This window comes from Triticum urartu, chromosome 1A, assembly GCF_056163025.1.
Source record: "Triticum urartu cultivar PI428250 chromosome 1A, HENAU_Tu73, whole genome shotgun sequence".
Taxonomy (NCBI): Eukaryota; Viridiplantae; Streptophyta; class Magnoliopsida; order Poales; family Poaceae; genus Triticum; species Triticum urartu.
The window spans coordinates 51,853,631-51,864,052 of record NC_141873.1 but is presented as its reverse complement, the minus strand read 5'-3'; the positions used below and the strand labels follow the sequence as shown (position 1 = coordinate 51,864,052).

General features: G+C 48.5%; 1 protein-coding gene and 1 pseudogene across 2 annotated transcripts; one reads left to right on the top strand and one right to left on the bottom strand.

The window, feature by feature from the left end:
- Window positions 1–4,846: 4,846 nt before the first annotated feature.
- Window positions 4,847–5,640, bottom strand: LOC125552436 (uncharacterized; annotated as a pseudogene). The gene is made up of 2 exons (XR_015601934.1): window positions 5,217–5,640; window positions 4,847–5,052 (listed from the first exon to the last, which is right to left on the bottom strand). The product of XR_015601934.1 is annotated as an uncharacterized LOC125552436 (transcript).
- A 435-nt stretch (window positions 5,641–6,075) lies between these two features.
- LOC147989934 (uncharacterized) lies at window positions 6,076–7,875 on the top strand. Its single transcript, XM_087519383.1, has one exon. The coding sequence runs from the start codon at window positions 6,681–6,683 to the stop codon at window positions 7,191–7,193; it is 513 nt and encodes a 170-aa protein (XP_087375509.1). The 5' UTR covers window positions 6,076–6,680; the 3' UTR covers window positions 7,194–7,875.
- Window positions 7,876–10,422: the final 2,547 nt, after the last annotated feature.

Sequence of the window (10,422 nt, the reverse complement as noted above, 5' to 3'; positions counted from 1 at the left end):
GACGACTGTCATCTTTCAGATTATATATACATATATGTTAAACGGCCGCACAGGAGGTATCATAATACTTGCAGGCACAAGTATAAAAAGCTTCTACAATTTATCAAAATATTGTCTTACAATAATACATGCTATTCGAATATAGTATCCTTCGAGCACTGTGTCTCTATTAAACGAGCGCCTTGCAGAACTTCCTAAAAATAGCGCTCGGCAGGTACTCGGCTTCCATCCGAGTCTGGGGATGCAACAGCGGTGGCCTCCATTTCCGCCCAGTATGTCTTGACACGGGCAAGAGCCATCCGCGCACCCTCTATGCACGCTGACCTCTTCATCGCATTGATATGCGGCCCCGCACCAAGGAACTTCTGCACCAAGTTGAAATAACTTTTCGGCTCTGGTCTCTCTGGCCACAGACGACTCACGACATACTTCATGGCGAGTCCAGACAACCTATTTAGCTTGGCCCATTCGGCCAAAAGATCGGCTAATGACAGTGGACGCTCTAGATTGTGGAACTTCGACCAGAAGAGCTTTTCCACTTCGCGATCTTCTTGATCTCGGAAGTGCTCGGCCGCATCTGCGGCACTCGCTGCTAAATCCAGATAGGTGTCCGCCATACTCCACATCTGGTCTAACGGAGCATGTTTAGGATCACAGAACTTCCTCCGCAGCATAAAGGGCTTTCCAGCCGCGATTTCTCCGGCCTGACGCAGCTCCTCCTTCATAGCTCCCATCACAGAGCGAGCATCCTTGGCATCGGCAACGGCCTTCTTCAGGTCCGTCTATTCCGCATGATCTTCTTTTTCAAGAAGCTTGCAACGGTCAGCAGCATTCTTCAGCTTCACGGCCATCTCGGCCATTTCCTTCTTGCTTCGGCAGTGAGCAGCCTGTTCGGCTTTCAGCTTTTCAATTGCCTTTCCGGCAGCCGCATCACTTTTCCTGGCTTGCTCCTTGGCTCAGGCAAGTTCCGCCCGAAGATTCTCCATGGCAGCAGAACCATCTGCATCAAGCGCACACATTGTAAGATACTGGCATAAAGCTCCTCTTACCAGGCGCCACCGAAGGAATTACATACCTTGTGCCTCGTCAAGCTGCTTGTTGACAAGCGCGATGTCGGCATCTGCCACTTCAAGTTGCCGCTTTAGCTCGGCAAATCCATCAGTCCGGCTGGCCACCGGACAATTCGCCACCTATGTATAAAGGCGGCATATTAGACCTGGGATTATGATCCTCTGTGCGCCGTCACTTTTGACAACACACAGAGTCTCAAGGGCTACTATCTACACAGGGCGCATCTTATTTATGCGCAACTATCCAAAAAGGGTACATTATTTCGCGTACCTGAAAACCTGTCAGTAAACTCCTGACGACCTCATGCAATCCGCTCTCCGCGGATGAAATCCTCTCAATCACCGTACCCATCAATGCACGGTGCTCCTCTGAGATAGATGCTCGCCCTAGCAGATCCTTCAGCTCCTCCGACCGCACACCAGACGGCACCGGACTCGTCCGATGGCCCTTTACAAAGGCCGGACGCGGTGGGCTTTGGGGGGCATATGACTACCTTCCGGCACCGCCGGATTCAGACAAACCCTCCGCGACAATACCTCAGGGTCGCCCGCCTCGCAAGGCTACGGCAGGGGGAGGCGTTCTGCTCTCCATCATCTTTGGAAGAAGATCCCCCGAAGACGAGCTCTGCTAAGAAGGGCTAAGGTCCGACCTACAAGGTAAATTTTCAATTACTTTTCTCAGATATAAAGCGGGGATTTCTCTCGTTTCTTAAAAAGAAAACTCCTCTCTACTTATGGCTCGGTGGAGGGTTGATCCCCTTGAGGGCATAATTCGGCCGAAGTATCCCCCAGCACAGGACCCTCTGGCGAAGATTTCTTCCCCCGCTTTAAGGCCATGGTCTCCGGGTCTTCAAAGGCGGTCCTCTTCTTCCCCTGAGGAGAGGAATTTCCGATTCCTCCCTTCCGGACAACCTCCTTTGAGGAGGCTATAGCTCCCTTATCCCCTCCCTCGCTTCCCTTTGAAGGCACAACCTCCAACATCCTGACTAGCACGGGACCCAGCGTGGTCTCGGGGAGGGGGGCCGGACACCTGATTAGCTTTGCTTTCGCTATCCACTCCTGTTTAAAGGACACCTCTTTTAGGGGTAATTTTATGATAAATATACGGATAGAGAGTCCGGGAACAAGGCTACTTACTTGAGTATCCGGACGATTACAGCTTAGACCTGCGTCCTCCGTAGAATCCGGACACACTACTTGTGGACCGAAGAACAATTTGTACATCTCCACGGGCGTCATGCCAAGAAAATCTTGGAGAACTCGTGGTCCCTCCGGGTTGAACTCCCACAGGCGGAGGGGGCGACGTTTGCAGGGCAAAACTCGGCGAATTAACATAACATGTGTCACCATGACCAGACTGATGTCTCTTTCTAGGAGATCTCGGATGTGGCCCTGCAACTGGGGCACGTCCTTTGCCGGCCCCCAGTCCAGCCCCGTATTGACCCATGACGCCAGTCGTGGTGGGGGACCCGCGCGAAAGGCAGGTGGCGCCACCCACTTAGGGGCCCTGGGAGCGGTAATATAAAACCACTCTCGCTGCCATAAGCTGGACTCCTCTTGAAAAGAGCCCTCGGGCCATGGAGTACCAGCATTCTTGCTTATAAAAGCACCTCCGCACTCCGCATACCGTCCCTCGATCATCTTCGGCTCTACTTTGAAGGTCTTGAGCCATAGTCCGAAGTGAGGAGTGATACGGAGGAAGGCTTCACACACGACGATGAATGAGGAAATATGGAGGATGGACTCCGGGGCTAAGTCGTGAAATTCCAGCCCATAATAATACATGAGCCCCCTCACGAAGGGATCCGTCGGGAAGCCTAGCCCCCGAAGGAAGTGAGACATGAACACCACACTCTCACCGGGCTTGGGAGTGGGAATGACCTGCCCTTGAGCAGGCAGCCTATGCGAGATTTCGCCGGTCAAGAACCTGGCCTCTCTCAACTTCAGCACGTCCTCCTCCGTGACGGAGGAAGGCATCCATCGGCCTCGATGGTCGGAACCGGACATTGTCGAAGGTCCGAAGCGCCTGAAATCTGGAGCCTTGGGTGTTGGAACTCGAGGCGAAGGGTGAACTCGTTTGAGATTGAAAGAAAGGAGTAAGGCCTTGGTCTCTTTGTAAGAGGTTGAATACCAAGGGCCTTCCCCGTGACCTTTTGGGACTCGCCTTTGATCAAGGAAATATACCAACGGGTACGGTTGGGTTACCCATGCCCGTGTTGATGAGAATCCCGGAATAAGGGGACACGATCTCTGCTTTAACAAGACGTGCCAAGGAAACCGCCTCGCTAAACGCGTTGAGGTGGGATAGTAAAACGATTCGAATAAAGACTTGGTCGTCGTGTGATGTCACGCTACGGAATACGTTAGTAGATTAGATTTGTGTAAATGTTATTCTCTCTATGGCAATATGTGGAAACTTATTTTGCAGAGCCGGACACTACCTTTGTGTTCAAAATCTTCTATGAAGTACTTGGAGGAGGAACCCGCCATGCAATGCCGAAGACAATCTGCGTGCCAGACACATCGTCATTGAAGCCTGGTTCAGGGGCTACTGAGAGAGTCCTGGATTAGGGGGTCTCCGGATAGCCGGACTATACCTTCGGCCGGACTCCTGGACTATGAAGATACAAGATTGAAGACTTCATCCCGTGTCTGGAAGGGACTTTCCTTGGCGTGGAAGGCAAGCTTGGCGATACGGATATGTAGATCTCCTACCATTGTAACCGACTGTGTGTAACCCTAGCCCTCTCTGGTGTCTATATAAACCGGAGAGTTTTAGTCCATAGGACGAACAACAACTTAGCTTGTGAACGTATGTGTATACAAGTGATGTATCATAGACCCTTTTAGTTGTTATTTTCCAAAAGGGGTCGACCCTCTTTCAGAGAAAGCATATGTGTGCTCTGTCAATTGCCTATCCTAATGAAGACTTCTTTTGCAGATTACGTTGATAGCTGATGATGTTGTGTGTGTCTTCTATTAGAAAGAAGTCGCGCATCTGCGCCGAGGACAACAGACTATGGTCCTTCTCTTGCTCATCTTCTATAATTAGGGCTACTTTGGTAGCTTGGTGTGATACCTTTGGTCCACCTTTAACTATTTTTTTGTCCTTAACTCTCCTCCTCCCTCTTGTATATCTATGCACGTTCTAACTGTTTCTATATTAATGCTCCCCTAGTCACAGAGACGAAAAGTAGAGCCTTCTTGCCCAAATTTGTGATATACATGTCATAGAAAAGTCCTACCCGAGCATCCCACCTAGTCCCACGTGGTGTCTGCGTGGAAATCATCAAGCCCAAGCCAATGAAAATCTAAGATTAAGCTAAAGAAGAATAAGCTAAAAAGAACCTTAAGGGAGCCTAGGTGCTAGTTGAAATACTTCGTGTGATAAAAATCTGGTAGTGTATACATTGTACAACGCATTGCAAAATCCAAGTAAACCATTACAATCGAACTACACCAGATTTGTGTGTGAAATCATATATACAACTAACTGAATATGCCATTTATCTTTCTCATCCCCTTCCCCATGAGTCTACTCACTTTTAGCAAAGTAAGTTGTATTTGGAGCTTTGCATCAGCCAGGGTCGAGGAATAAGAGTTACTAAGATGAAAAATTGGTTGAGCTCAGCCATAAATGAACCCATTAACTTTGGATATAAAAAGCACATGAAAGTTGTTGCTTTGACAACAGTAATTTCTTCTAATATCCTTGATCCCTTCACCTGCAATGAGCCGTAAATAGAACCAAAAATATTGTGTATGAACAAACATAATTTAGACAATTTGAGGAGAAGACTTTATTAGTTTCAAAAACATTCTCATACAGAGTGATTAACATAAACTATTATGAGTAAAACCTCACGAATTACAAATGTGAAAGGGAAGCTCTTGTGAGGCCACACACATATAATGTAAAAGCCAATGCTTCTCCTCCCGCGGCTAAACTAGAATCACTACGCCAGAGGAGGAAATGTGTAACCTGCAAGACCATTCAATTTGACCCAACATATGATCAGAATAGCGCAAGAAGCATATAAAATGCATAACTAAAATCAAAGCCGTGTGACTCCAAAGAATAATAAATATCAAAACTGCATGTATGAAATGCCGATCATCGTAATTCCCTTAATATATTTCACTTACTTCCGCACTTGTAGCCGTGTGGGAATGGATTCTTGCAGAAATTGGCAACCTAGGCAACCTTCTCCATACACCATATCTTCTCTTTCTCCTTGGTGACACCAGCACAAAGGCATGGGATGTTTGCCTTCTGCCACACGGCGCAGCATGCGTCCGACGGATCTAGCTTCGGGTTTGCTGGCCATTTTTGATACTTAGCACACTCCTTGATCATGGCCTGTCGGTCACCCTCACATTCGTCAGCCGACACGGCTACCGCAATAGTGAGGATGATGAAACATAAGCACATGAGTTTCGCCATGGCTATGGCTTTTGTATCTCCTACACTAGAGCCTTCTCTATCCCTTTGATATTAGAATCGTACAATATAGGATTTGTGTGGCTTCTGTGAATGTGTGGGATACATGACTTCGCTAGCTATGTCTTGGTATATATAGCCTTCTTTGAGATGATGATACAGACGCATACACCAGTTGTATATCATGAAGATATAGCACCGTGTCAGACAATTAATGTATACATTAATTATACATCTAGGTGTTGGAATAAGCCACGGCGTGTGTGATCGGGCTCGTTGGGTGCGCCCGGGACGGGCGGGACACACTGGTGCCATCGCGCTCGTCAGGCGCGTCGGTGACGTGCGGGCGTGCGGGACATGCGGGACGCATAAGCGTGGCGTATGTGTGTGTAGCGTGTATACACTCGAGTCTGGCATGTAGAGCAGGGCGTTGGCAAGTGTGCCGGCCAAGTTTGCTTGATGGGTGTGAGTTAGTTAGCTGATTGTTAGCAGTGACCGGTGGAGATGGCCGCGTCGTGCGCGTAGCGCGCATGTAGTGCGCATGGCCGGGCTGATGGATTGCATGCAGGGTAGCTAGCTAGGCGGCGTGCGTACGTGCGCACAAGGAAGCGTGGGCGCTGCGTTGTTGTGCCACTACAAAGCCATGACCACGAGTGTATTTGTTGAGGAGAGTTTTTGGGGCTCTCGGAAAAGTAACGGGGCTGTGAAGCCGGGTGAAACTCCATTGTACTGTGTGCACCTTCTTCTTCTATCTCCATCCATCAGTGTGAGAGAGCGGTTCCAACAATTGATATACAGAGCTTTGGTTCGGGCGATCACCGGCGACCATGGCGCTCGTCCCACACGGCGGCAGCGCGGGCGGATCGGCGACGATGGCGATGCCTTTGCTGACCGCGGACAACTACACGGTCTGGGCCATCAAGGCGCAGGCGATCCTCGAGGTCCACACCGTATGGGAGGCGGTGGCGCCGGGCGACGCGGCGGTGAACGCGCGGAAGGACAAGATGGCGCGCGCGTTGCTTCTCGGGGCATTGCCGGAGGATGTGCTGCTGTAGGTGTCGACGAAGCTCACTGCCAGGGAGGTATGGGACTCCCTGAAGGTGAGGTTCGTCGGCGCTGATCGGGTCCGCGCGGCGAGGCTGGGGACGCTGCGTGGCGAATTCGACCGGATGAAGATGGCGGACGGCGAGGAGCTCGACGTGTACGGCGGGAGGCTCACGGCGATGGCGGCGAGGTATGCCAACCTCGGGGAGACGCTGGGTGACGCGGCACTTGTCAAGAAGTTGCTGGATACGGTGCCGGATCGCCTCTTCACCGTCGTCGCCGGCATCGAGCAGTTTCACGACGTGACGACGATGGCGTTCGACGAAGCGCTCGGGCGGCTGCGTGCGTTCGACGAGCGGGTTCGGCATCATGGACAAGACGGCGGCGAGCGCGGAGGTGAGCAGCTGCTCATGACGGCGGCGCAGTGGGCAGCATGGGAGCGTCGACACGGCGGTGCTCGGGACGACGACGACGGGCGCAGCGTGGCGTCGGGGAGCGGCGGCAACAGGCGCAGGCGCTACTACAAGTGCGGGGAGCACGGGCACTTCCGGCGCGAGTGCCCGCAGCTGCGGAAAGGACCGGCGGCGGAGCATGCACTCTTGGCCGGCGCCAACGTCGACGATGACGGACTCCTCTAGGCTGTGGCTTAAGGGGTGTGTGTTGCAATAAGCCACGGCATGTGTGATCGGGCTCGTCGGGCGCGTCGGGTGCGCGCGGGACGGGCGGGACACACTGGTGCCGTCGGGCTCGTTGGGCTTGTCAGGCGCGTCGGTGACATGCGGGACGGGCGGGACGTACGGGACGTAGAAGCGTGGCGTATGTGTGTGTAGCGTGTATACACTCGAGTCTGGCACGTAGAGCAGGGCGTTGGCAAGTGTGCCGGCCAAGTTTGCTTGATGCGTGTGAGTTAGTTAGCTGATTGTTAGCAGTGACCGGTGGAGATCGCCGCGTCGTGCGCGTAGCGCGCATGTAGTGCGCATGGCCGGGCTGATGGATTGCATGCAGGGTAGCTAGCTAGGCGGCGTGCGTACATGCGCACAAGGAAACGTGGGCGCTGCGTTGTTGTGCCACTACAAAGCCATGACCACGAGTGTATTTGTTGAGGAGAGTTTTTGGGCTTTGGGAAAAGTAACGGGGCTGTGAAGCCGGGTGAAACTCCATTGTATTGTGTGCTCCTTCTTCTTCTATCTCCATCTATCAGTGTGAGAGAGCGGTTCCAACAGAGGCTACATCATACATTAGTTATATATCTTGAAGATACGATATTGTATCAAATAATGAATGTGTACATTAACTTTATATATACAGGCTAGACCTTTAAGATATGAAATAGCATTAAACAATAAATATGTACATTAACTTCATATCGACATGTTTTACACACATTAGTTGTATATATGATATATCTCGAAGATATGGCACTGCATGAAAAGAATGAATGTGTACATTAGTTGCATATCTACACGCTACAACAATACATTATTATATATATCTTGAAGATATGGTATTGCATCAAAAAAATGAATGTGTACATTAATTGCACATCTACGGGCGTACAACATTACATTAATTATATATATCTTGAAGATATATTACTGCACCAAAAAAGGAATGTGTACATTAATTGCACATCTATGGGCTACAACGTTAGATTAATTATATTAACTTTTTTAGATATGGTACTGCATCAAAAAGTAAATGTATGCATTAGTTGCACATCTGCAAGCTACAACATTAACCGCAAATTGCTACAATATTGCATCGCACTTTGGAAATATGCATTGAATTCTATATATCACACTAGTATAAGACACTGGACATGTACATTAATGGACCTGTATCTCAGAAAAAATAAGGTTGAACTCAGGAGGGGAGCTTCTGAGGGGACGGCGCAACCCGCTTACGAGGCCTAATAAATCTGTAATTGTTGGCCCATGTGAGACAAAAAAAATTTATTTTGCCAGTGCTATTACTTTGGCTTATCAATTGGCCCCGTCTTACTTCCATGCCGCTCTCCGCTGCTAATTGAGCCCACGTATCTTTTTTCTATCGGGGTACCTATTTGTATACTATTAGATGATCCCTGCGCATTGCTGTGGAAAATTTGTTAAAGGTAATACATAAAGTGGTACTTAAAACAAGTAAAACTATTTGCAAACAAGTGTTCTCATCATGCTCGCTTGCACCAAGGGAAGATGGGAGGCGTGGCTGGAAGGTAGAGCGTCGAACTCCAACAAGACATTTGGAGAAGAACTGGACATCTCTTTGGAGAGTCCAAGTGCCGTCAAAGATCAGGGTATTTTTGTGGCGGCTTGCCAAGCACTCACTTCTCACGGAAAAATCATGCCACTCCCTCCGTAATCCATAGTGAGAGTAAAGTAGATGATAACATCACACATAACTAGGTAAAATAGATGATAGATGATGTGGCAAGAAATTAGTGAGGAAAAAAAGGCATATAGTAACATTGTATGTTATTCATACTATGAGTAACATCACACACACCAAAACAAGATGAGTCTATAACCTAATAAATGGAGTATTGCATGACACCATACATATGTTACTCCTCGTTATGCAGGTAGTAACATAGACTAGTAACATATGCATGTTACTAAAGTTACTCCCCACTATGGGTAGTCTAAGTCATCTTACGTTGTGCATCAGGACCAAAACGAAGGGAAAACAAGAGAGTGTAATGTTCATTAGCTAATTAATACCATTGCATGCAATGAATTAACCACTGCATGCCGTGGTAGGTAGTCTCAACTCATTAAAAACATACATGCCCCACATCTCTTATTGGTTGATTCATTTATTCATGTCAAGAAATAAGAAATAAGGTGAGAGTTAATGCACCACCCCTGAGTGTTTTGAGACTATATGGTTTTCATAAAATGACTAATGCATCGATACGGAGGAAGTAGTTCACAGGAATGCATGTTACACGAGATGCAAGATACACGGTCACATGGATTCCTCAAGGGTAAGGCATTCCTGTCTGGAGTGCACAATGTTAGTGTGCGTATGGGCTGTGGCTGACGAGTACGTGACCAAACTATTGCAGAACTGGCGAGAACCCCATAAACTGGAATGACCTTTTACTCTGATTGATCACTTGAAACATGAAGAATAGGGTGAAAGTGCTTGACAGTGTGGGCGATCTGGTATGCGTGATTTGGTGGGTTGACGACTGCTCAATGGCAAAGAAATTGAATTGTTGCAGGAGAGGATGTTATTGTGGTCACATCGTCCTAGAGATTGAAGAACGAGCTAAATTGTTCCGGGAAGCCTAGTACATTCCCCTTGACTGTCGACCGTCATTTGTGGCTGAGAACCACCTCAAGTGCATTGTATCCCATATAACATTCTAGATAGATTAAGAGTGTGCTTTCCTTGATAAAAAATACCAGCCATTGTTGTGCAAACAAACTCTGAAGATACATACGGTAATGTAATGCCAGCCATTGAATGGCAGCTCAGACCAACAATGTTTCCACCAAGAGAAGAGAGCCAACACAGGAAAAATTATGTTTCAGTGGGCAGAGACCAAAACCTATTGGTGCTGGACCAAGTGTGTTTGACAACAATGTTTCAGTAGTCAGGCAATAAGTTTTACGGCTTCTGTTCCAGAGACGAGTGTATCTTCAACAAATGGCACGGTCTTCCGTACTTTCAATCCTACTAATGCTGGACTGTCTTCAGGACCTGACATATACAGCAACAATGAAGCAACTGAAAGGACAAGGTAAGCAAACAGTTATTACCCAAGCTGGAAATATATACAGACCTTGACTTCTGGAGTTGTCCTCTATACAAACTGACATGTAGTGAGAACTATTTAGCTCCGCGAGTGTAAACAACCAG